This window comes from Macrotis lagotis, chromosome X (genome assembly GCF_037893015.1).
Source record: "Macrotis lagotis isolate mMagLag1 chromosome X, bilby.v1.9.chrom.fasta, whole genome shotgun sequence".
Lineage (NCBI taxonomy): Eukaryota > Metazoa > Chordata > Mammalia > Peramelemorphia > Peramelidae > Macrotis > Macrotis lagotis.
The window spans coordinates 686,138,900-686,166,235 of NC_133666.1; the positions used below are offsets into that span (position 1 = coordinate 686,138,900).

The 27,336-nt window shown below is 41.1% G+C and overlaps 1 protein-coding gene and 1 long non-coding RNA gene across 2 annotated transcripts in view; one reads left to right on the plus strand and one right to left on the minus strand.

The window, feature by feature from the left end:
• The window catches only part of MYO18B (myosin XVIIIB), a 362,548-nt gene that overhangs the window by 185,675 nt on the left and 149,537 nt on the right, over positions 1–27,336 (plus strand). The window contains 8 exon segments of the mRNA XM_074206167.1: positions 1,595–1,714; positions 2,345–2,453; positions 4,270–4,394; positions 5,983–6,137; positions 11,499–11,622; positions 14,720–14,923; positions 16,112–16,222; positions 24,823–24,927. Coding sequence (XP_074062268.1) covers positions 1,595–1,714; positions 2,345–2,453; positions 4,270–4,394; positions 5,983–6,137; positions 11,499–11,622; positions 14,720–14,923; positions 16,112–16,222; positions 24,823–24,927 — 1,053 coding nt within the window.
• Positions 1,850–9,370, minus strand: LOC141501829 (uncharacterized). Its single transcript, XR_012472315.1, has 3 exons — positions 9,038–9,370; positions 5,943–6,117; positions 1,850–2,168 (listed from the first exon to the last, which is right to left on the minus strand). It is a non-coding gene; the product is annotated as an uncharacterized LOC141501829 (long non-coding RNA).

Consider the following 27,336-nt stretch of genomic DNA (forward strand, 5'->3'; position numbering starts at 1 on the left):
CCTCTTTCTCACCCCTACATTTTTTGGAGATCATCCCAATACAATTGACTGATAACACACATACCCTCTATGTAAACACCTCCTCACTGCCCTAATAAATTTAACACTCATAGGAATTAATTGTATTAGCTTCCCATAGTTTTGAGACCCTCACGATTCTTTCATGTTTACCTTCATATGCTTCTCTTGAGTTTTCTTTTAGAATATAAAACTTTCTATTTAGTTCCAGTCTTGTCATCAGAAATGCTTGAAAGTCCTGTATTTCTTGAAATATTCAATTTCCCCTGAAGGTTTATCCTCAGTTTTGGTAGTAGGCTGTTTTTGGTTGTTATCCTCGTTCCTTTTTCATTTGGAATATCATAATCCAAGCTCTCTGCTTCTTTAAAGTGTAAGCTGTTAAATCTTGTGTGATCCTGTGACTCCACAATATTTGAATTTTCTTTTTGACTACAACATTTTATCCTTGATCTGGTAGCTGTGGAATTTGTGTATAACATTTCTGTGTTTTCATTTGGGGATCTTTTTCAGAAAGTGATTAGTGGAATTCTTTCAATATTATTTAGCCTCTGGATTTATTTTATCAGGGAAGTCATTATAATTTATTATGTCTAGGCCTAGAACTATGAGCAGGACCCGTTCCCTTGTATACATGATCAATTCTCCTCTCTGTTCTGGAACTGTGACCCAGAACTGTCTTGAGTATGGACAGTAAAAGATGTCGGTCAACCCCAGCTATAACTCCAGCAAAGGGTCCCTTGAAATCTCTTTCTGAACAACTTCCTATCATTTCTGAGCTGAGAACTCCTGAAGCTGCTGCTGCTGCTTCTGCTACTGTCACGCCCACCTCCAAGGTCCACTTCTGGTGCTTCTTCTATGCCCCCAGTCTGTGCCATCCCAATGTTAACAGATGTCTCCTGCAGACCTTCTAAGTTGTCTTGGGCTGGACAAATGTAGCCCTGTGACCTTTGGTTGGCCCTGCTTCTCCAAAATTTGATTTAAGATACTGTTTAAAGTTAGAGAGGAATGTTAGAAGAGTCCAGCTTGACAAATCTGGGCCTTAACTGATCAATTCACAAAATTAGGATAATAATAATACCTGAAATGACAGCTTGACAGGTTTATTTCTGAGGATTGATAGGAGAGATTGTAGCCCTTAATGCACCTATACTTAACAACTATTACTGTTACTGTTTTCATGTTTATTATTGTCAGTTTTCTCCAAATGGCTCCACCCCCCAACATATACAGATCTGTATGTGATTGCTCTTCCCTTCCCCTATCCCATAAGACATCTCTGACTCTACTTTGCTATCATTGGCTCATGAGGGTATGTGGGTATGAACATTCACATAAAAATGTATATTCTATCTATCTATATCTATATCTATCTATCTATCTATCTATCTATCTATCTATCTATCTATCTATCTTTCTGTCTGTCTACCTGTCTGTCTGTCTGTCTGTCTGTCTGTCTCTCTCTCCCCCTCTATTTATATACAGACCACAAAATTCTATTCTCTGTGTACAAGCACAAACACATATGTAGTATAACATTTTTGTGGTCTATAATTAACTCTTCTTGGACTCTCCCCAGATCACTGACCTGACCACTGAGCTTTCTGATGAGCGCTTCAAAGGAGAAGTGGCCTGCCGGGTTCTTGAGAGTGAGCGTGCCGAGCGTCTCCGGGCCTCTAGGGAGATCCAAGAGCTGAAGGTGGATATCCATGAGGAGAGAGAATGGGCTTTGACCTGCACATCTGGATTTAATATTTTTGGGGGGGTGGGGAGGGCATAGACAGCACCATGGTCAGAGACTGTGCTCTCCTTTTCCATTAATGATCAATTAGTCAATCAGTCCATAGATCTACACCAGACCATGCCCTCAAGGAGATTTCCTTTTATTGGGGGAGTCAACATGACCTTGAATAGGGAGATATAAGATTCCTACAGAGCCAACCAAAGGGGAGGCCTGAGCAGCTAAAGGGGCTAGGAAAGGCCTCCTAATGAAGGTGTTGATTGACCTGAGTCTTGAAGTCAAGGAAGCTAATGGAGTTAGGAGTTAAGGAGGAAAAACATTCCAGATATGGGGCATAGCCAGCAGGCCCTGGGAGAGGAACAAGAAATCGTTCAGTAGCCGAAATTGTGGAGGGGAGGAATATGTAAGAAACCTGGAAAGAAAGAGAAAAAGGCCAGGTTGGTGAGTGAAGCAGATCTTCAAATGATAAATAGAATTTATATTTTGTCTTTGTGAGTGATTCAGTCAGGAAAGGCCCAGGGGCCCAGCATATCTGTGCCCTCTATTCAGCTTGGTTTTTTTTATCTTGACACCTTTTCCCCTTTTCAGAGTAAATATGAACAAACACAGAAGAGTTTGGGGTCAGTGGAGAAGCAGCTGGAGGAAGCCCAGCAGAAAATTGAATTGAGTGAATTGGGAAAGTCTCATTCTGGAGAAGGTAAGCAGAGGTTAGACCCAGGAATGGGACAAAGCAATGAGGAATCACCCCCATCACCCTCCGCTCCACCATCTCCTTTCTCCTCAATTTTGGCCCTAGATTGAGGACTCCTTGGACCCTCATCCATCTAGTACCCTGACTATTGGCACAATCATACTCTGTTTTCATCAGGGCCTGATGCCCATTGCTACTAGAGTTCTCTGGCCTGCCAGCTGACGGACATCTCTGTTGACTTGTCAACACTACTTCCACTCCTCAGCTCAGGGAGAGGAAGGAGTTTGGAAGAAAAGGGTCAGCTTTTGTCAGCCCTAATGGTCTCCCTTCAGGACCCCCAATGGAATATGTCAGGATAATTGGCAGGAAAGGAAGGTTGAGCGAGACCACTGGAAGGATAGGGTGATGACTACAATAGAAAACTGGTTTTCCCTTTTTTTTCTGTTTGAGTTTTTTTTCTGTGGTCACACTGAGAAAGTTTTCTCTGGTGCTTTATTTAGACTTGGATATCCACTTAGTACTGACATACAAATAGCACTGAGTGACCCAAGACAGGGAAGAAGACATCGTTTGGTCAAGAGACTCAGTCACAGAAAAACCTTCTTAACACCTTGGCAGGGGATGAAAAGCTGGGAAGGCCAACAGCCTGGCTGATGGTCATACTTCCAAAAGACTTCACATGACTGTGGCATTGAGATGAATTTAATAAGGAGGAATTTCAAAGGTATTAAACTGATCCATAGGATTATTGCTATAGAGCTGGAGGGGCCTGTGAGTCATCATGTTCAACCCCTTATTTTACAGATGAAGAAACAGACTCTAAGAGGTTAATTCAAATGGTCAACCTGAGTTAGGTTAGTTATTCCAAGGGAGTATTTGAACTTGTCTTCGTGATGCCACTTAAGTCACATTTTGGGTTAAAAAAACTCTTAGGAAATGCTTGGGTTTTCCATTTGACAAGAGGAGGAAACATCCAGAGAAGGGAAGTTACTTGTCCAAAGTCACATATTCAAGAAAAGGAGAAGGATTTGAACCCAAGTCCCCTGACTATAACCCTATCACTTTGTCTGCTATGATATATTACATCCCATCCAATGGCATAAGCTCTAAATAACCACACAAGTTAGTATGGAAGGATAAAATATGTACCCAACCAATTGAGTTCTGAGTGTTCTTGGAACACTAAGATGGTGGCTTTCACAGTGGCCTAGGGTAATCAGGGCAAGCTTCATGGAGGAAATGTGACTTCAGTTGAGCCTTGAAGGATGGACAGGCAGGACATTGATAGGAAGAGAAAAAGAACTTCTTATTTCCCTGTGAAATATTTCACTTTCTCCTGAAAATGGGTTGCACCCCATATCCTACGTCTGGCTTTGAGAAATAGAATTAGAAGGAACTTAGGCATTATCTTCAGGAAGTAACTTGCCAGGTTCACAGAGGCAGGATCCCAGAATGCCAGAAAGCTCAAGTTGGAAGGGACATTGGTGGCCAGAGTCCAGCCTGTCCAGATAAGAAACACCTCTTATCAGTGGTTGTCCAGTCACTGCTTGAAGACCACCTTCCCCATGGGGTGACACCATCCATTTCTATCACTGGTGGAAAGTTTTTCCAATATAGAGCCTAAATTCTTTATAATTTTATTTTTAAAATGAGGGAATTAAATTAGATAAACTAAGAGGGCCCTTTCAGCTCTAAATCTGAATTGAAGAGCTGACAGATGCAAATCTGCCCCCTTTCCCCTGTGCCTCACCACTGCTGTTCTGGGTTCCACATCCTCCAGCCCACATATCCCTTGTCTGAATCTTCTTTTTTTTTTTCACAGCTGATGACTGGCAGACACGTTTTGACTGTGCACAGACAGAAATTGAGTTTCTCAGAAAGCGCCTCCTGATGTGTGAGGAGAGACTAGAATCTGAACTGTCAGCCAGAAAAGAGCTGGAAGAGAAGGTGAGAAAGGATGGGGAGCTGCCTGACTAGCCCTGTTCTATTTGTGCTGCTGAGAGCGGATGGGAGGAACTGCTATCATAGATCTGGGCTGGTAAAGGGAAAGGAAGAGTGGGGATATGCCTCAGAACAGGGAATGCCAGAGCTGAGAGGGATGTTAGAGCGAGGACTAAAAAGAAAGAGGTCATTGTCAGATACCTAATTGTTTTCCCAATTACATTTCAATTATAACATTTTTCACTGCAAAATGAAGAAAATGTTTTCTCCAATCCTATCATCCCTGAACCCAATCTCTGACTATATCCTAATGCTTTTCTTTTTCTGGGAAGGGAGCCTGGTTTTATGAAAATGGTCCTAATGTGGGAAGGAGGAGAGCAAGCTGAAGTCCTCACTCTGCTCTTGGTTCTCTATCGGACCTTGAATAAGGCACTGGGCCCCCATTTTCTTCAAGTATAAAAATGAAAGACTCCCATGTCTTGTTTGGACCTTTTCTGATTCTGGGATACAAGGTATGAGCAGCCAGAAATGGGAGCAACCCACATACTGGTATGCTCAGGGAAGACTTCAAGATTGTGAGGGATGGGGATTTCCTTAGCCCTGGGGATTTTGAAGCAGGGCCCATCTGGCTTAATGTGGCCCAACTTTTAATGACACATGATGGACTGAGACCAAAGAGCTGAGTGGTTTCTTGCCACCGAGAACCATGATTTCCCTCCTAGGCAGATGCTAAATAGTCCTTCCCCAGAATCTTGCACAGTAGATAAAGAGAGATGCTGCTCCAGGGGGGCAGTCCAACTCTTTAACAGTGATTATCAAGTTAGGTCAGTTTCCCCAAGGAAAGGGGGGAAAAAATCTTCATGCTACATTAAAAAGTAATAAAATAGCAACCTTTCCTGAGTGGTGGAATACAAGAAGGCAGAACATTTGCTTTTCAAATGCTGAATTTAGAATTACAGGCTTCATTAACTCAACATTTTTGCTTATTTAATACTTTCCCTTAATGAGCTAGCTTCTTCAGAGTGGTATTGCTGAGTTCCCTCCATTCAAAATCAAACTTTGGGGGGACGTTGACTGCCTGAACAAAGCAGATCTGAGTTTGTTTTCAAGGTTCTTAGTGAATTTGACCCAACCTCAGTGTCTTTGCTTGGAAGTTCTGATGGCTCCAGAATACCACGAGGAGTCATTTCATTGTATCTGACCCTTCATGACCCCAGTTGGGTTTTATTTTTAGTTTTTGCAAAGCAATGGGGTTAGGTGATTTGCCCACAATCACACAGCTAGGTAATTTTTTAAGTGTCTGAGGTCAGATTTGAACTCAGATCTGCCTGACTCCAGGGCTGGTGCTCTATCCACTGTGCCCCTCAGTTGGGACTTTTTGGCAAAGATATTAGAGTGGTTTGCCATTACCTTCTCCGATTCATTTTTCAGATGAGGAAATTGAAGCAAACAGGGTGTGGTGTGAATCTTAAAACTCACTCCAAATGTTGTTTATAACTACTACCCCCTTGAGATCCTCTGATCCAAAGAGAAACAATAATTTCATGAAAATACCTTGAGGAGAGGGACCACTGAAAATGCCATATTCTTGCAGCTCAGGCAAGCTCAGAACATCTATGAGGAGGTCAAGAAAAGCTCTCATCAGCTGAAGAGAAAGTGCCGCAACCTGACCTGTGACCTCGAGGACACCCGAGTCCAACTGGAGAACCAACAGAGCCGGAATCATGAACTGGAGAGAAAGCAAAAAAAGTAAGTTAAGCCGTTGATTTCCCTGAGTTTATTACAGTGGTGCCGAAAGAAGGCCGGGGTCCCTGGATTCAAATGCCACCTCTGGCCTGGACTCTCTAGGTGCTCTGGGCAAGTCACTTAAGTCCCTGGGTGTCAATCTCCTCCTCCAGAAAATGGGGATAATGAGTGCAAGTCATCGGTTCATGCAAAGCATATACCCACACATATAGACATTTTACATATTGACAAACATGCATTTATAAACATATATGCGCATTATATAAAAATACATATAATAGTGAAATAATGAATCAGATTTCTTGGCTGACAAAGCCAACATCATTATTATGACTTGGTAGCCAAGTTGATAGAAGTAATTGTGTCCAAGGCCAGGAAGCAAAGTGTCCAAGGCCAGGAAGGTGATCATAGTCATAAGGCTAGACCCTACCTGGAAGATGGTGTTCAGGGCAATATGGTTTTGGGAGGATATTGGTTGATGAGAGCTTCCAGGGGAGGCTGTCCAGGGTGATGAAAAGCCCTCATGTTAGGGGGGCAGTTGAAGGAAATGGGGATATTTAGTCTGGAGAAGAGAAGAATAGAAGGAGGTAGCCTTATGTATTCATGCATGCTTGAATGAATGAATAAATGAATGAATGAATGAATGAATGAATGAATGAATGAAAAAACTATGCATGAAATTCTTACTCTGCACAAGAACCAGGCTCAGGGTTGAGGCTACAGACAGAAGGGCACAGATGGCTCTGTTCTCAAGGTTCACACACAGAGGAGGTGTCAACTGTAAGTCATATGGAGAGGCCTGTGGTCCTTAGGGTGCAGCAGAGAAGCAGATGGTAACAACTTTGCTAGTGTCATTGTCATCAATGAGACCAATTGACAGTGCTGGAGACATGGGAAGGGGGGGAATTTTTTGCCTGGCTCTCTAATTGCTGAGGCTGCTGATAAAACAGAGGCTATAGAGTCTTCCAGGGCAGCTGTCAGGGACTTCTCTACAAGGTTGGGTCCCCTGGATGATTGCTAGTGGTATCACACTGAAAGAAAAGCTTTTTGTCTGGGGCAGTCTATTATCAGGGCTCTTGAGTTTCCCAGACTGTAGTCCTATTGGGAGGAAAGAACATCCATCTGTGGGTCATTATTAAGCACCTATTGTATGGGAAACAGACAAAAGTGAAACAGTCCCTACCCTCAAGGAACAAGGTGGCAAAGAGGGATTCGAGAATGTGGTAGCCTCTCTCTGCTTTAGGCAACTCTCTCAGCTAGTAGAGCAGTTGAGGCTCAGGGGTGATGCCAAGTGGTAATCTGAGGAGTGGCAAGAGGCTGAGATTTGCAGGCATTCTCAAAGACCTTGGGGTTTGAGACTCTTGGGATCTGATGAGGCAGAGGGGAGGATGAACTCATTTCAGAGAGCCTGGAGTGGGCCCTGGAGGGGGAGAGAAGCTGCTCCTGCACTACCTGTAAACCTTGGGGAGTTGGGTCTAGAGATGGGCAGATAGGCCTGGAAAGCTGCTCCAAGCTGACTGGTGGGACCAAGGTGTAAGAACCTTCAGAGCCCATGGATGTCAATGCAGTTCAACACCTTCATATTCTAGTTGAGTCCACTGGGTCCAGAGAGAAAGCCAGCCACAATTAGTTATTCAGGCAAAATTTAACCTAGGACTCTGATGTGCCTAAGGGAACAACTCTCTTGAAACAATTTCTGGAACCAATGGAGGAGGAGCAGGGCATGCCAAATTGGGAGTCAGTGGTTCTGGATTCAAATTGTCTGTCACTTACTGTACAACTCTGGCCGAATTATAAATTTTCCTCAGCTCTCCATTTCTTCATCTGTAAAAGGAAGAGGTGGAATTACCTGTCCTCTGGGGTCTCTTTCAGCTCTAAATCCATGACCCTATTCTCTTGCTCTTACTTGGGCAAATCAATTGAATTCCTTGAACCTCAGTTTCCCCATTTGTAAAGTTAAGGGGTTGGACTGAATGGCCTGCGAGGTCTCTCTGACCTCTAGACTTATGAAAACTAGGATTGTATCCCAGATGGGGGAAAACAATGACTGGAATCAGTCCCCCTCCCCCAAGAAGGAAGATGTTTTGTTGTCAGATCAGTATCCAGATGTGTAAATGGAAGCTGAATCCAAGGACCAACCTGCTTCCATCTTCCTCCTCTTCTCCTGTTCCGATTTTTGGGACAGAATGGATTTCTCCTCCTTGAGGTTTGCCTAGTCAGAGTCAGTCATCTGGGGCTTTGGATGGGCATGGTCTTTTCGGTTCCGTGTTCTCAAATGATCAATTCTTTAGTGAGAACTACAGGTGGGAGGGAGGGGAATGGGGCTGGTATTGACTCAGAGAAAGAAAGCTTACCAAGGCATCCCTTTGTGCTGTCAGACTTGTATGCGGCTGGCTGTTTACTGTAAGTGACTGCTTACTGGGATGCAGCAAATAGAATTTGTAACTCCACTGAGGTGTACCGACATTGAACCTGAGCACCGCTTAGCTCCTACCTCCCTTTCTCCACTAGGAATCTACCTACCCCCTGTTCTGTTTTTTTTCTTCAAGAGGATGAGGATCCTCTGGGAAGTCTTGGCACCAATGGATCTTTCAATCATGAAGCATTTAATACCCTACTCTCTGCCAGTCTCAGGGCTAGCCAATAGAAGATTCAAAGATTAAAAGCAAAAATTCCTTTGCCCTCAAGGAGCTTACCTTCTAGCAGGGGAGGCATGTCAAAAGACTCAGAGATCATTTACAGATATCCATCTCCCCTTTCTGGCCTCCTTGCCTTTTGTGTGGCATCTCTTCTGTCATTTCTTAATGGCACCCTACACTCCAGATCACAATTTTCTGTTTCCTGATCTCCAAATTGTGGTATATTGGAGTTACAAGGGAACCATAAGTCTAGCTCCTTCTTACCTGAACAGAAATCTGCTTCACTACACACCCAGCAATTGGCCATCTATACGACCTTGACCTTTCCACTTTGGTTGGGTCAGGGGAATGGTATCCTGGGTATTGCAGGTCCCAACCACACGAGACTGGCTTGCTAATAGTGGAAGTTCAGACAAAAGATCAGAGTAAGGATGTCTCCATGTGGCCCTCAGGATACACTGTATAGATGGCCTATCTACTAGACTTCCCCAACCTGGGCCACTATTTATACCCCATATGTAAGGAATAAAATGAGACCTCTAGGACATTCTGGTCATGCTCCCTGGCCCCCTTGATTCTAAAGCTCCTTGAAGACTTAGTCCAGAATGGACCCCAGGCATCTATCACCTGTTGCTATGGTGACAAAGTGGGTCATAAAGGTTAGACCTGAGAGCTGGTAGAACCTGTTGGTCTAAGTCAGTCTTGGGTGGACAAACTTCTTGGGAAATTACTCCAGTGGGACTTTTCGCTGCCCAATCTACTGCCCCTGTTCCTAATTCGGAGCATGGAGTCAGGCTTCCAGGGAAGTAAATAAATTTGTGTTTCTAATTGCCTGGTCTAGTCTTTCATGGTTGAGTCACAGAGGACAGGGCCTGGGGTGACCTTTCACCTGCTTCCAAAGATGGTATGGAGGGTCCTGATCAGGATACTGGCAACCTGGAACTCATCCAGAAGAGGCTGACTAAGATGAGGAGAAGCCTGGAAACCCTGCCAGATGAGGACTGGCCAAAGGAATGGGGGATTATTAGCCTGGATAAGAGAAGATTTAGGGGAAGCATAATAATGATGCTGGAGAATTTGAAAGGCTGACCAGTGGAAAAGGGACTAGAGAGGGTGATCTCTAGGGGAAGTCAATTCCTTCTTACTGTGGATGGGAAGAGGAGCCTGGACAGCCCCTTACCTAAGGATGGAATTGATAGAAGGGATTCTGGTACAGGTAAAAGTCACTGGTTATTTATTGACCACATTATTTGCCAAATTGGACTAACTCACCTGGGGGCCTCCTTCCAATGCAGAGATTCTGAAATGTAAAATGATATTAGAAATACTGTCATTCCATACTTTTATGGAAGCCTGGCACCAGAGGGCCAGAGGTCAAGGAGGGGACTTTTATAAGATCTTAAATTTTCACCTAGAAGGGACCTTAGAAGGGGTCTTTTCCACCCCAAATCCTTTGTTTTTCTATTGAACTATGCTGCCTCAGTAAGAGCTCAGCAAAGAAAATCAGATTGGATTTGGTGTTGGAAGTCTGGGTTCATCTCAACTCAGTCTTAAGTTTCCTTATCTATAAAATGGAGACATTGGGCTAGATGATTTGAGGCTTCTTTTAGCATGAAATCTAGAATAATGATGATGATACTATTTATAATAAAATAATAGTAATTTTATAGACATTTTGTTTGCAAAACAGTTTATGTAGGTTACTTCAAGATAAATTTGTAGTCATCTTATGCTATTAAAGTTGCCAGGGTACCCAGAAATGTTAAATTGTTTTCTCCAGGTGAACCCACACACCCACATATGGGAATCGTCCACTCTTCTCCTTCCAGTGCCAGCCTCTGCCAGACTCTAGGCCTATAACAGTTATAGGGGGTATGGTTGGGCACACCACTTGGATTCATCTAGGATGGTTTAATTATAAGTGGTTTAGTGATGAGTGAGCATCTTCCAGATTGGAAGGCCACCCATTCACAGCTTGGGGGTTCTCTGCTTTCTGGATGAATGAGGGTTAATGGTCCTTTACGATGCATGTGGAACAAAACTTTGAATCTACCACCCGTGGCCGCAGTAGTACTTCCTTCCATCTAGGGCAAGAGCCTACTAAGTGGAATATTATGAGTCCCCTGAAGTGTGTGTGTGTGGGGGGTGGGACAAGGAGGAGATTTGTAGCTAGTATCAGGTGTCCTTTAAGGAGATAAGATGGAGCTATTGGAGAGAGCATTGCAACAGGAGTCTGAAAGGTTGAATTCAAATTCCATTTCCACTACAAATTACATGTATAAATTTGAGAAAATATTGTGTGACCCTGGGCAAGTCACTTAACCTTGATCGCCTCCCCATTACAAAACCAGAAACAAACAAAAATAAATTTGAGAAAATAATTGAACCCGTCTGGCATGTTAAAATGGAGGGGTTATATAACCTCACATTCTAGATTCAGTGCTTCTGTCTGGGGTTTTGCAATTACAACTATGCATTTTCCCCCATGTTTTTATGTATTTTTATAGGTATGTATATAGCACATATGATTATAGCTATGCCTTTTTTACACATTCACACATATTTTGGTATATCCGGTCTGTGTCTTTTCACTCCCTCTCCATCTATCCTTCCCTTTCCCTCCTTGCCTCACCTTCTCCTCTCCTCCTTTCCTCTTCTCCCTCCCTTCTTCCCCTCCTCATTTTCTGTTGGAATGAAGCAGTAACATCCGTTCTTTCCCCGGCAGGTTTGATATGCAATTAACCCAGGCTATTGGTGAATCATTGTTTGAAAAGGGCCTCCGGGAGAAATTGTCCCAGGAAAATGCTAGCATCCGATGGGAGTTTGGCAAACTTCAGAGCAAGTTAGAGGTAAGTGGAGAGGAAAAGCTACAGACCCTGAGGGCCCTGGGATTTTTCTGATTCAAGCAGAAAAAGTTAGACATGAATTGTATGCTTGCAGGGGGGAGGGAAAGTAGATAGTCTGGGAACTTTCTTGAAAAGGGAAAGGAGTTCTATTCTGCCCAGACATGATCCAGTAGGGTGGATAAAGATTGCTGCCAGCAGCCAGTGGAATCTGTGTTTCTAGTCCCTGAGAGGAAGTGTGACGCAGTGGTGAGTGTGTTGTTCAAGGAGGCAGGAAGGACACTGGTTGCCTTGCTTCCCTTCATTCTCCCATTCATTCAAGCTGTATTTTCTGGAATAGATCCTTTTGACTCTCTATGGCTTGCATTGTGTGCTGATCCTGGGATCAGGAAGCAGCCTGGTGCTACTCCTTTCTCTGACCCCATACTATGTGATGTTAGACTATGTGACTTGTCTCTCAATGTAACAGGTAGTTCTCCAAAACTGTGTTATAGAGAATTTCTGATTTGTCCTAGTGGAGGGAGTTTCTACGCCTGGGGATCGAAGGAGCAAAGAAATCAGTGAAAAGTGTTATGCATAGGATCCCTGATCAAAGTTGGAAGTGACTTTAGATGTCAAAGAATCTAGCCTCCTCTTTTATATAGATGAAGAAACTGAGAGCTAATCAGTCAATTAATTGGTATTTAATAATCAGTGCCTATTATGCTCCTGCTTCCATGGCTATACAGAGACAAAGTTGAAACAGTCCCCATCCTCATGATCCTTTATTTTCATGGGCTCGGGGGAGGTTATGGGACTTGGGGAACAAGGTCATGGAGGTTACTTGTGACAGTAGCAGGAGATTTCGCCTTATAGGTACACTTTGGAACATGAATGGCCCAGTGGCATCATAGGTAGGGACACCTCTGGGGGGCGGAGGAGCAGAGAAGGAATGCAGCCCCTTTTTCTACTAGGAGGGTTTTGCCCATGTCCTTCCATAGGCAAGCCAGTCAGCTTCTTGTCCTCAAGAAGCTTACATTCTACTCTAAGAGGAAGCAGCATGTCCACAGACAAATTGATCCCCACAAAAATTTTGTATTTGAGTGGGGTGGGGACCACATTAATGACTGAAGAGGTCAAGAAGTCAAGTCTGTGAGGGTTTCTAGAGTTCCAAGAGGCAGAGATGAGAATGGAGACATTGCAGAGCATGGTAGAAAACCTGTGCCACAGCACAGAGATGGGAAATAGAATCTACTACAGGGAGAGTAGAGACAGAAAGGCAATGTCCTGAAAGGGGTATGCCAAGAAATTGGGGAGAAAAGACTAAGGGACATGGCACAACCTCATTACTACTCCACTTAGAACTCTTCGATGACTACCCATTGCTTCTAGAATACAAAAATTCCTTAACCTGACCTTCAAAGCCTTTCATCAGCTGGCTCTTAATAGCTGTCCAGATGTATGTATACATTGTGCCCTTTCCAGGTGGTCTATGTCCTGACTAAGCATACCTACTAGCTTTTTCCATCTCTCTGCTTGTTTCATTCAGTTGGGAATTGGAAAATATGTCCCAGCTGTGGAGAGGGACATTTACCCATTGCCTGATGGGGTTCCCTTTTCTCAAAAAGATCCTTTATTCCAAGAATCAGTTCAGGTCCCCCTTCCTCTAGCAAGGCTTCTCTATTCCTTATCTAGCCCCATATTTTTACTCTCTCTTCCTTCAAAGTACTGTAGCATTCTGCCTGGCTTAATAAAGGCTTATTGGCTTATATCTGAATACATGTGTAATCCTCTCAATAGATTGTAACTTCCTGGAGGGCAGGGACTGTGTCATGTGTAACTTTGCCTTCCATGATGCCTTGTCTATAAATCTTGAACAAATGAGGAATTTCAAATTGATTAAAGATGATTAGCCTGAAAGCTACTACAGGCTGACTTGAAGGGACAGCCAAAAGTCTGTGGGACAAGGAACAGCACATGGGAGTTGGAGTCAGAAGACCCAGGTTCATATCTGGACTCGGCTGCCTCTGTAGAGGTGGGCAAGTCCATTCCTCAGCTACAAAGCCAAAGTCATTAGACTCATGGCCTCCTAGGTTCCTTCTGACTTCAAGTCTATGATCTTCTCTGAGTTTTCCATGTGTGAGAAGATGAGGGTTAAGGCTGTGAAGGCAGGTGGAAAGGGAGTGAAAAGGAAAATGTGGGTTGTAGGGAAATTTTGAAAGCATGAATCTGTAAAATAATGTAGAAAAGATATAATTAATAGCTCTTAGCAGATTTGCCCTGACATTGGACATGATTTCATTTCTTCTGGTTGATACTGAGGATATATGGGAGGACATAGTTTAGTAAAGGGAAAAGGGGAATGAGTGGGTGCCATCCCTCGTCACTTTTGAGGTGTGCTTCTCTCTTCACAAAGTTCTGCCTTCAGGAAAGCAAGGATTGATTTCTCTGAAAACAAACATGTCTATTAAACAATTCTGTGATCCCATTTCTGAGATTCCAGTTTGTGTAATTAATGACCTGGGTGAATGTGGCATTGATCCCTCTTTCAAACTTTCACTCCAGTGGACCCCCATGTCCCTCTTCCTGTCATGCTTTGGCTTTTGATGTAATTTATTACCTAACCAGGCTGCCTAGCTCTTCTTGGCCCCATTCTATCATAAATGACATTTGATAATTACCTTCATCTTCTGAACTTTTTCTGGGATACCGATTCTCAGAGTCATAAGGGAACACAGAAACTATCTTGGGTAGCCCGTACTGAAAATAATCCTCTCTCCAGTATCCCAGACAAGTGATCATTCAATCTCAGAGAGAGAAGCTACCTGTAAAGGTCTCAGACCCCATCCCAGAACATCCCTTCATTTCTGTGGCTTCCTGCTCCCAGTGACAACTCTGGAGAGCTTTTAATGTTGACAAAGTGCTTTAAGCATATCATCTCAGTTGGGTCCTAATTTTCTTACTTCTAAATTGGGACAAATCATCTACCATACCCTCCAGGTTGCATAGAGGATCCAGTGGAAGAGAGAATAGGAACAGTTATGATCTTGTAAAATGCCATTAGTTTGGGGATACCCATGCCTCCCTTGGTTTCCTCAGTTCAGTGTCTATTTTCTTTCCCCAGGAAAGGGAGCAGGAAACTCTGAGTCTGAAACAGAAGCTTGAGATGCTAACAAGTCAGAAACTTGAGTTAAACACTAGTACACTCCCTACTGGAGTGAATGCCATGGCTGCTTTACAGCGAGAACTCTGGGACCTGAAGTCCAGTGCCTTCGAGCAGCAGCAGATACAGTATGAGCAAGAGACTACAATTAAGAAATTGGAACAGGTACAAAGGATCTCCCTCCACTTCTTCCCTTCCTCTCTTCTCCCAGCTGGAATAGTTTTCAATCTCCTTTCCCAGTTCATTTTACAGATAAAGAAATTGAACTAAACAGAGTGAAATGACTTGTCCATGGTCACACAGTAAGATTCTGAGGTCACATTTAAACTCATGTCTTCCTGATTCCGGTTCTGGCAATATTCTATCTATTGTGCCACCTAACTGTCCATTATTTAAGACCAGACCTGAGATTTCATGGATTATAGGGGACTTCCAAAAAGAAAATTCCCTCACCAGTGCAGATCAGTACCTTTTTTTCCCATTTAGTTCCTTATTTCACAAGTTGTCTGGGCACAGAGAGCAACCCAAGGAAACACAGCCAGCTTGTGTCAGAGGCAAGACTTAACCCCTGATCTTGCTGATTCTCAAGCAGCTCTGTCTTCAGTACCTCAGATTCTGAAGGTTCTGAAGGCAATTAGATAAAAAAGCCATCTACTTCAGCACCCATTGATTGGGTTTTTGGTAGTTAGCCATCTGTTTATTCCAGGAGAGGAAGAAGAGGCCCAGTTATTGTCATTCAGTACTTTCAAGTTTACAGAGTGACTTATTTATAAAGCATCTTCACCTGGTTCTCACTTCCTGGGTGACTTTGTGAAAGTTACTCAGCTTTCCAAGTTCTCAACTTTACTCATCTATAAAAAAAAAAGATGGAAAGTGCGTTGCACTAGATGACCTCTGAGATTACTTCTAGGCCTAGCGCTATGCTTCTATGAGTCTGTGAATGAGGTAGCTCTGTGTCCATTTTGAAGATGAAGAAACCAAGGGTCTTGAACCCAGACCTTTTCTGACTGAGCCCAGAATTCCTACTAGGACACTGATATCTTTCCTTGTGTCTCAGAGGATGGTTTGGTGTCTGAACACTCTATAGAAATACAAGAGCTGTGTCTTTTGTGTTTAGAGTAAGGAAATCATCTCTAGAAGCTCTATTGCATAGCTACAGCAGGAACCCATTAGAGGATGGAGTCCCAGAATGGTAATTTGCTAATGTTGCCCCAGGGACTCAAATGTTGGCTTAGCTTCCTCATTTACCAAACATCTCCATGGGTAGCTTTCCAAATGAGAGAATCTGGCCCTCTGTTTTTCTTTATTATTCTGCCCCTCCCTGATGTGGTCATCATGTATGTGCTTCCACAGCTACGCATTCGGTTTGAGATGGAGATAGAGAGGATGAAACAGATGCATCTGAAAGATCAGGAGGATAAGGAGGAAGAGTTGGAGGATGTACGCCAGTCCTGCCAAAAGCGGGTAAGTCATTATGTGCCCAGGTGCCTGAAATGGGGAGCTCCTCATAATGTTAGAGCCTGATTCTCTCCAAACTTATGTGAAAGTTCTGAGAGTTTTAACTAAATGCAAAGATTTTGTTTATTTTTGATTAGATTTATCTTGGTCCAAGAAAGATAAATTGGAGTCTCCTATTATTGTAATTTTAGTGTTGATTTCTTCTTGTAATTTTTAACTTTTCCTTTAGGAATTTAAATTTTGTGCCATTTGGGGCATAGTGTTACTATTAATTCATAGTCTATAGTATTCTCTTGTCAAAATTCAGTTTCCTCAATTATCTCTTTTAATTCTGTTATTTTTGTTTTAAAAAGTTGTGTCCAAGATCCTGACTCTTTTAACTTTATATGAAATATAATACACTGGTTCAAATATTTTAACTCTGTGGGTACATTTCAGTTTAAGTTTGTTTCGTATAAACAACATATTGCTAGGTTCTGGTTTCTAACTCATTTTACCATCCTTTTATGAGTGAGTTCATACCATTCTCATTCACCATTATGCTTTCTAGCTATGTATTTTTATTGATCTGATTCTCTTAACCTTTTCCTTCTCTTTTTTGCCTTCTCTTATCTTTAGGAGTAATTTTTTTTCTAATTAATTCCTTCCTTAATCAACCCCTATGCTATTCCTCCCTAACTCTTGTGTCTTCTGTTTCCTTCTTGGGTTAGCTGCATTTATGTACAATGCTATGTTGATGTGAAGTTTTCCTTCTTTAAACAAGTTCAGTTGAAAATGAACTTCACGTGTTATCTGTTACCCCCTTAACTAGTCCTTGATTATGAACTCCTGATAACATACCCCATTTCTCTAATATTTTCCTCAATATATCTTTATTTTTATTTATTCTCTTAGTGTGTTCCTTTTCCCCATTCTTCCCATTCTTTTTTTGAGATCATCAAAACATAATAAAATCATTCCCATCATGATCCATATGGATGATAAAAGGTCTGAGAAACTATGTATATTCATAAAAGAATGTACAAAGTCAACTTTGTTTAGTAATAATAACAACAATAATAATAATAATAATTATTGCTCACTCCTGTTTTTATTTTTATACTTCTCTTGACTCCTCTGTTTGCATGTCAGATTTTATACTTGGTCCTACACTTTTCATCAGAAATCCCTGGAAGTCTTCTATTTCATTAAAATATGTTTCCCTCCCTGTAGGATTATAAATGTTCTGCCTTCTTGTATTCCACCACTCAGGAAAGGTCATTTTTGGTTGCAATCCTAGATCCTTTACCTTCTAGAATATAATATATACTAAGTTCTCCACTTCTATATAGTGGTAGCTGCTAAATCTTTTGTGATTCTGACTGTGTTTCTTTCTCAGTACTTCTTTAACTTCTCCTTAATCTATGAGCCTTAGATTATGGTCATAATATTCCTGGGAGGTTTTCATTGAAGAGATTCTTTCAGAAAGTGACCAATGGATTATTTCAATTTCTATTTTGTCTTCTGGTTCTATGAAATCTTGGTGGTTTTATTTTATAATTTCTTGAAGTATGTTATTTAGGCTTTTGTTATTTTTTGTTCATGGTTTTCAGATAGTTTAATTGTTCTTAAATGAGCTCTCCTCTGTTTTTCGGGTCAGCAGTTTTTCCTATGAGATATTACATATTTCCTATTTTTCAGACTTTTTTGACTTAGTCTTATTATTTATTGATGTTCCACAGAATAATTAGCTTCCAAGAACTGAGCAATTCTAATTTTTAGGAAGTTATTTTCTTGGATAATATTTTGTTTCTGTTTCAAATAGTTAATTTTCTTTTTACATATTTCCTTCCCGTACTTCTCACTTTTGACTTTTAAAACCATTTAAAAACTTTTTTCTCCTCCATTTATATTTTCCAATTCCAAGCAAAGATAGTCTTCAACATTTAATATTTTGCAAGTTTTTGAGTTCCACATTTTTCTACCACACTCTCCACTCCTCCCTCCCCATGGCAATAAACAATCTGATATATGCTATATATGTACAATCTTGTTTAACGTATTTCCATATTTGGTATATTGTGAAAAAAGCATTAGAACTAAGCGGTAAAAAAAGATCATTAGATTGAAAGACACAACATAAAAGAAGCTTTGAAAGGTGAACACAGTATGTATGCTTTACTCTGCATAGTTTTCCTGGATGGTATTTTCCATAACAAGTTTCTCAGGACTGTCCTCGGTCACTGAACTGCAGAGAGGAGCTATGTCCAACATACTTGATCATCTCACAATGTTATTGATAATGTGTATAATAATTTCCTGATTCTACCCACTTCACTAAGTATCAGTTCATGCAAATCTTTCTAAGATTTTCCAAAGTCTACTTGCTCATTATTTCTTACAAAAAGTTGCTGTGAAAATCATTTCCCAGCTTTCTGCATTCCTTCTAATCTTGGTTGCATTGGTTTTATTTGTGCAAAACATTTTTCTTTCCCTCCGTCCTATCTTTACCCTAACTATACTTTTTTTTATCCTTTCCCCTTATCCATCCTTACCAATTTTTTATTGTTTTTGACTGCTGCCTGCTTCACATTGTCCTTTCCCCTGTTCCTTTCTGCTTCCCTATAGGAAAGGATAAATTTCTGAAAACAACTAGAAATGTATGTCATTCCATTTTATAGCTGAATCTGTTGAGAATAAGATTCAATCAGTGTGTACACTCTCCCTACCTTGTCTCTATTATAATAGGTACCTTGTGTTTCTTTATGTGGTGCTAATTATCTTCCAATGCCTCCACCTTCTTTTCCCAGTATAATCCTTTTAATTGTTTTATACCTCTCTTAGAGGCACACCTTCTGTCAAGGTATACTCTTTTCAACTGTCCTGATAGAAATATAATTCTCAACAGCCATAAACATCATTACATCATAATCAATTTGTACCCACACCCTCTGTCTGAGTGCCCTCCTTCCAGGTGTCCCATTACAAATACCTACGCCTTCTGTCTAATTATGTTCCTTTCAGCTGTCCTAAGAGAAATAGAATTCTCAAGAATTACAAGATATTGTTTTCCCATTTAATCTTATTGACTAACCCCCAACCCTTTAGTTATTTTTTTAGGTTTTTTGCAAGGCAAATGGGGTTAACTGGCTTGCCTAAGGTCACACAGCTATGTGATTATTAAGTGTCTGAGGCCAGATTTGAACTCAGGTATTCCTGACTCCAGGGCTGGTGCTCTTTCCACTGTGTCACCTAGCTGCCCCAACACCCCTTTAGTTTTAATGACTTTTTTTCTTTCTATTTACCTTTTTACCCATCTCTTAAGTTTTTTATTTGAAGATCAAATTTTCTGTTCAGTTTTGGTCTTTTTATCAGATGTTTTAAAGTTCTCTATTTCATTGAAAAAGCCATCTTTTTCCCCTGAAAGAATATACTGAATTTTGAATGGTAGTTTATTCTTGGTTGTGATGGAAGCTCCTTTGCCCTTCAGAATACCACATTCCAGGCTCTCTAATACTTTAAATGTTGAAGTCAATATGTCCTGTGCAATTCTGACTCTGCTTCACTGGCATTGAAGTTGCTTCTTTTGGACAGCTCACAATATTTAGATGAGAATTCTGAAATTTGACTATCATATTCCTTGGAGTTTTTATTTTGGTATCTCTTTCTGGAAATGATTGATGTATTCCTTCAAAGATGATTTTATTTTATTGTTCAAGGATATTAGGTCAGTTTCCCATGATCATTCCCTGTATGATATGTCCAACTCTTCTTCTGATCATGGCTTTCAGGTAGAAAAATAATTTGTAAATTACCTCTCCTGGGAATTTGCATGAACTGATGCTGAGTGAGATGAGCAGAACCAGAAGAACACTGTACACCCTAACAGCAGCATGGGGGCGATAATCAGCCTTGATGGACTTCCTCATCCCTTCAGTGCAACCATCAGGAACAACTTGGGGCTGTCTGCAATGGAGAATACCATCTGTATCCAGAGAAAGAATTTGTAGAGTTTGAACAAAAACCAAGGACTATTACCTTTAATTTAGGGAAAAAACCCTAATACCTTATTGTCTGATCTTGCTATCTCTTATACTTTTGTTTCTTCCTTAAGGATATGATTTGTCTCTCATCACATTCAACTTAGATCAATGTATACCATGGAAACAAAAAACAATTACCTCTCCTGGATTTAATTTCCAGGTCAGTCATTTTTTCCTAGGAGGAATTTTACATTTTCTTCTATTTTTTTCAATCTTTTGGTTTTGTTTGATGGAATCCTGGTGTCTCAGAGAGTCATTAGTTTCCATTTGTCCAATCCTAATCTTTAAGTTTTTTTTCTTCTGCTAGCTTTGGTATTTCCTTTTAGTCATTTTTACTTTAAAGAAAAAGTTAATTTCTTTTTCCATTTGGTCAATTTTACTTTTAAAGGTATTGCTTCCCCAGTCAATTTTTCATATTTTCCCCTCATGATTATTTCTTTTCTCCATTTTCTTTTTCCTCTTCTCTTTGGATTTTAAAATCCTATTTAAACCTCCCCCAAGAGGTCTTTTTGGATGGGAAACAAATTAAAAACCCATTTGAGGAGTATGCTTTCCTCTTCTGGGATGTAGTCTTTATCATCCCTCTCAGAAGAGTAGCTTTTTATGATTCACACTTTTTTAAAACTCATTTTGATAGTTGAACTCTGCTAACCTGGGATAAAAGAGGCTCAGTTCCAAGCTTTTTGTGCTGTGTTTGGGGATTTGGTCCCTGTTTAACTGCTTGTTTATGTCATTGCTTATGGTATTTCAAGTGCTAGTGGTTTGTTCCTTGCCTTAGAGTAACCCACCCAGTCTGACCATTTTCACTAAAATTCCTGGTTCTCTACCTTTGCCTTCTGTGCTGGGGTTGGGACCCTCACTGCTTGACTGCTGTACCACTGGCTTGCACTGCACCTGAGTTGCATTGTAGTTAAGAACATCTGCTGACTTTCCAACTCTCTTCCCTATGGTTTATTTGAGATAGATCTTTAATGAAATTCCTTCATGATATCTTGAGTTGAGAACTTGTTTCACTCTGTTTTGTGTGCTTTTAGGAAATATTTAGAGGTCCCATTTAAATTTATATTGGGAAAAGTTCCAGGAGCTTCCTAGGCTTTTGTAGCTTTTTTTTTTTAAGTTTTTTAGTTTTTGCAAGGCAATGGGGTTAAGTGGCTTGCCCAAGGCCACGCAGGTAGGCAATTATTAAGTGTCTGAGGCCAGATTTGAACTCAGGTACTCCTGACTCCTGGGCCAGTGCCCTATCCACTGTGCCACCTAGCCACCCCTGTAGCTTCTTTAAAAAAAAAAAACTCTTGCCTGGAACTCTTCTAGAAATTTTTGTGGGACTGATTCCTAGCCATACATTCTCTTGAGACATCAGTGATAGATGTTTTTAGTCATTCTCCTCCTTTGTTTTTAATGTCTTGAGCTCTCTGGTTACCAGATTTAACTTTTTATGGTGGGATTCTTTTTTTTCTGCTCATTTTTCCAGCCAACTTCTTGACTTTGTCCTTTATATTTGTTCTGGTTTCTGCTCCTTTCTGTGGGGGATGTCTGACCTGAGATTCTGTCTTTTTACATCCTCTTCCTGTTTTCACAACTCTGACTAGGGGAGTGCAATCTTTCAGTGTTTTCAAGGTAGCTTGATCTAGGCAAAGGTGTGAGCTTTATAAGTTCCTGACTCAGATTTGGATCTCTTGGCCTGTTCTTGGTTGAGAGTTTCAGTATACTGTTGCTGGACCCTGTCATTACTGGCCAGTTTGGAAAAAATTTCAAGTTCAGAGCAGATGAGTTGCTTGCTCCCTTTTGATGTGGGATCCCCCCCCCCCTTATTCCATTGTAGGTTTACAAGTTGAACTATAGGCTAGAATAGAACTGAGATCTAGCTTTGTTCATGTGGCCAGAATCACAAAGCTAAGTTTCTAGAACTTGCTTTTTGCTCAGTATACTCAGTACATATACTTTTGATTGATTGCTTTTTTATTTTTAGTTTTTTTTTTTCCCAAGGCAATAGGGTTAAATGGCTTGCCCAAGGCCACACAGCTAGGTCATTATTAAGTGTCTGAGGTCGGATTTGAACTCAGGTACTCCTGTTTCCAGGGCCGGTGCTCTATCCACTGCACCACCTAGCCACCCCCTAATGATTGCTTTCTTAATCCTGGTTTTAGGTAATGAGTAACAGAGCTGCTAAAGAGCTCTGTACCATGTTAATTTGGGGATCCCCTGGGATTTCTTTTTTGCCTTGATGTATTTGTTTGTGCTCCATCTTGCCCCTCTTTTGATCTCTGGGTACTGGAAAGCTTCATGTGCACTCATGGCCAGATCTTGTCCCCAAGGTTCACAGACCTCACTGTTTTCCTAAGCTGCCTTGGACTGAAAATATGAATCACTGTGATGTTTTCTTAACTTAACTAATCAGAATTTAGTCTGATGCATTTTCTAGATTGTTGTAAAGAATAATGGGGGTTAGGCTCAACTACTTCTTATTCTGCCGTATTGACTCTCCCTCCCAAGTACAAACTGAACATGGATCCCTGGGGTAATAAAGAAAATGAATTCAATCTTATATTAAGAGAGATTGTACTCAACCACCCTCATTTGTGCTATTGTGCTCAGTAGTGAACACTGTTTTGTGTTTATTTATGTTCAGTGAAGGACACTACCTGTGTACATAAGTATAGGGATTTACATATACTTACACCTTCAAGTTTACAAAGCACTTTTCCCACAATAACCTCAAGATGAGTTCATATTTGTTTTATCATTGTCCCCATTTACAGGTGAGGAAACTGAGACTTAGAAGGGTAAGAGCCTTTATTGTAGTCTTGTAATTAGTAACTATCTAAGGAAGAATTCAAATTCAGGTTTCTTGGATTCAAATCTAGGGTTACATCTCCTTGGCCAAGAACTCAGAAAGAAGAGAGATCATTTGGGGTAAATGAAAGAAATGGGATTTTTGGAAGAGGGAATTGGGAATTGGACCTTACCATCTAGTCTTCTGGCTCAGCTTCCCTATGTTTTTATCATCCTAATGCCAATCAAACTTCATGCTAGAGGTGAACACTGAAGCAGGAATATTGAAGCATAGTGAAGGATTTGGGAAGCAGTAACATTTCCTGAGAAATTTTAGGCCCCTCATCTCTTCATTTTCTCCTAAACTTTAAGGTACAATAGAAATATCCCTCTGGATTTGGATTTGGAATCGCTACCCATAATCTGGGAACAAACTCTCTACCTTCTCTTTGCCTCAATTTACTAATCTGTAAAATTAGACTAAAGATAATCTCTAAAAATATTTCCTTTTTGAACTCATGATCTAATTTGATAACCTCAGGCTCATATGAGTTAAATTGAATTCATTCTTTCTCACCAAACTTGATGTCCTTCTGAATTTCCCAATCTCTGTTATAAGCAAAATTGTGCTCCCTGTCACCCTTCAACCCTTGAAGCCACCTTTGATTTTCCCTTCTCTGTTGCCTCCAACATGTAGTCGCCATATTAGATGGGTTCTTCTTTTATCTCATATTTGTCCTTTCATTTTAACTGTCCTCCTTTTATTATAGCCCTCTTCATTTCCTACCCAGATCCTTTCAGTGGTCTCCTTTCTTGGTCTTCATGCTTCTATCTTCCCAGCTGACCATGAGCATTTCTAAGGTGACAGTTTTCTGAATAGAACCTTTCCTTCCATGGAAGGCAACACGGAGCCTGCCAGCTATGTCCCTGGTCCTCTCTGGCCTTGGACTTTGTTAAATTTGCTAATTTGTGGAAAGGATCACGGTTCAGGTTAGAGAAAGGGCTGCTGATGTGGAGGAGAGGCTCCCATTCTCTAAGGAAGTAGAGGAGGAGCTGAGCCCATCCCAGGCTTGGTTAGGCACTTGACAGATGGGTGGCACCATTATTGTCAGGGCCCTGACCCTGGCAAAAGCAGCCAGTATTATGTCTCAATCCACTCCCAGACAAAGCCTCTGCAGCCCTGTCATTCTGTCAGTCCTGGGGAAATAATAATAGATGGACTTTTAGCAGGCAACCTCATTCATCATTGTGATGGGATTTCTCTAGGCCTCTGTCTCCTCACACACTTACTGACTACTCAGTTCAGAACAGCCTCAAGTCACCTCCTCAAGAAGGACAATGTACTTTTGGCCCAAGCCCAAAGCCATACCTGGGGATTTCACACCCGAGAGGGGAGCAAAGAACACTGCTGGGGATGGATGTATAATGAAACAAGGAAGGAGGGGAGAATCTCACCTCATTCACCTTCCCTCCTTTCCTATCCCTTCCCTTACTTATCTCTTGACTTTCCTCTCTCTTTCCTTCCTTTCTTCCTTCAATCCTTCTTTTCTCCTTTCCTTCCTTCTTTTTTCCTTCCTTTCTCCCTCCCTCTCTTCTTTTTCTATCTTCCTTCTTCCCAATTTAAAGATCATCTAGTTTAGCCATTCCTTCCTTCCATCCATCCATCCATCCATTCATCCATCCATCCATCCATCCATCCCTTCCACAAACTTTTATTAAATACCTACTGTGTACACAGGACTGTGTTAGGAATCAGGATTTAAACTCAGGTTCTCTACTTACCTGCCCTATGTTCTCTCTTTGTGTGCACAGCTACGGCAGCTGGAGATGCAATTGGAACAGGAAAATGAGGAGAAGAAGATTGTCATCCATGAGAAGCAAGATTTGGAAACCCTCATTGGGTCACTCTGTGAACAGGTAGATCAAGGGGAACCATCCTTTGTTCTGTTGTAGAGGAAATGAGGGGAAAAAAGACATTTATGGTTAAGCCTGGAGAGTGGGTCTGGAAGGGCTGCTATCTGTGAGCAACTGTCAGCAAATACAATCTTAAGAAAATCCTTTGTGATTTTGTTAGTGCTTGGGCACTCCATTACAGAGACTTCTTCCACCAATACATCTTGAAGCCCATCTGGTTTGGTTGATAAAGCATAAGGAATTACCGGTCAAGATGAAGTGACTTGTCCTCCAGGGTCTTAGGATAATTGACAATCAGGATTCGAACCCACCAAGCATTTTGTCCATCATTCTATGAGGCCTCTAATTGTAATAATGACAGCAATAACTATTTTTTGTGTTTAGCTCAATCCCCTCATGAAAATCAACATGCTTTGATGTTTGCAAGGCAATTTAATTGCCCCATCTCTTTTAAATCTTAAGAGAGCCTGTTGAGGGGTTGTTATGCTCATTTTATAGCCCGCTATGGAGTTTAAAAAGATTCAAGACATAATTTCCAGGTAATTTCATTATTTTATTATCAGTGCCAGCATTTTAATAAAAAAGTTGGTCATATAGCCATCTCTTAGACTGGAGTGGAGAACCTTTTTTTCTGTGAAGGGCCATTTGGATATTTATAATATCATTTCCAGGCTATATTTGGTCAAACATTTAATTAATTCAGTCCTAAGAAGCTACTAGAATTATTTGATTGTGATTGTCACCTGTGATTCTCCACCCATGTCTTAGATCAAAGATAATCAGTGCCAGGTTCACAGTTTATATGCCCTTTTGGAAGAGGCTGTTCCCCAGGGTGAAAATCAACTTTGGTTAGCAAACTATTAAGAGAATGAATATTACAATGGAGGGCTGGACCTGAACTCTGATTATGTCTTTTATTTCTTAAGTTAGCCCCAGGCTTGGGCAATCTACTCAATGAGTTTTTCCTCCACCAAAACCGGAGTAGAACACAGTGACTGTTTTACCTGAGAGGGGTCTTTATAGAGCAAGTTAGTTCAATCTTCAGAGACTGAGGTCTTGAAATGAGGATAAAAGAAAAGGGGGGATATGAATCACCCCAAATCATTGGTTATTCATAATGATTTCTCTCATAACTAAGTGGACATAAAGGGTCAGCTAACTGGACTTATTGGTACATACCATTCCATTTCTAGTCTCCATGATTTTTCCCAGGCTGTCTTCCATTCTTGTAATACTGTCCCTCAGTTTCCTGAAACCCCTACCTCTGTTGAAGTTCCCTTCAAGAGTTATCTTCCATAGAGAAGATATACTGACCTCTTCAGTTGTTAGTGACTCACCTTACACTCCATGCACTGTGATTTCTTTTTTGCTAATTTACTTACCCTTGAACATGTCATATATATTGTCATTCACTTGTATTCATACCCACATCCACTCAACAGACAATAACTGAGGGTCTTTCTGTGTTCAGACCTCTGAATAATACAAAGACAATGCAATGATGGACATTCTTGGAGCCAGAGACCTAGGAATGAATTATGGCTCACGTTTACTCTGTGTTAGCAAACGACTTAACATCTCTGGGCCTCAGTTTCTAACATCTGTAAAATGAGGAGGTTGGACTTCATGGACTCTCGGGTTTTTCCAACTTTTCATCTCTTCTCAGGATCATCTAAAGACTGGTTTAGGTCCTATTTCTCCATGAAACCCACTTTTTCATTTGAAAGAATTCTTTCCTCCTTTACTTTTCCCAAGAATGTTTTGTCAGACACAGAATTTGGTGGCCAAGAAAGTAATGGGATATTAGTGTGAACTAAGAGAGGCCTAACTTCTGAAAATGAGTAGACAACACCCTCCTTGTTCCCTTTTCTGGTCAAAAACCATTCAATTGTGCAGTTCTGGGCACCATGTTTTGTGAAGAGCTAAGATAATCAGTCTGGGGAGGAGAAGCCCTGGGGGGAAGTTGGCAGCTGTCTTCAAATATATAAAGGGGGGCTTGATAACAGGATTAAAGTTGTTTTACTTGACCCCAGAAGGAGAACTTGGGGCAAAGGGCAGATGTTTGCCTCAAGTCTCAGGCGCTTTCTACCTATGTGATCCTGAGCAAGTCACTTTGCCTCTATTTGCCTCATCTATAAAATGTGGATAATCATAGGGCCTATCACATAGGGTTGTTTTGAGCATTAGATGAGGTAATACAGATAGGGTGCTTTTCAAACCTTGAAATGTAAAAATGAGAGCAATGATTCTTGTATTTTTTTCTTCTTTTCTCTTCCTAAGGTCTGGTTGCTATTCCTCCAAATGACATTTAATCTCCTTTTTCTATGCCTTTGAAGAGTCTGACTCCTACATCTGAAATAATGTCCTTCCTCACCTCCATCTATTAGAATCCCTCACTTCCCTCCAAATTTA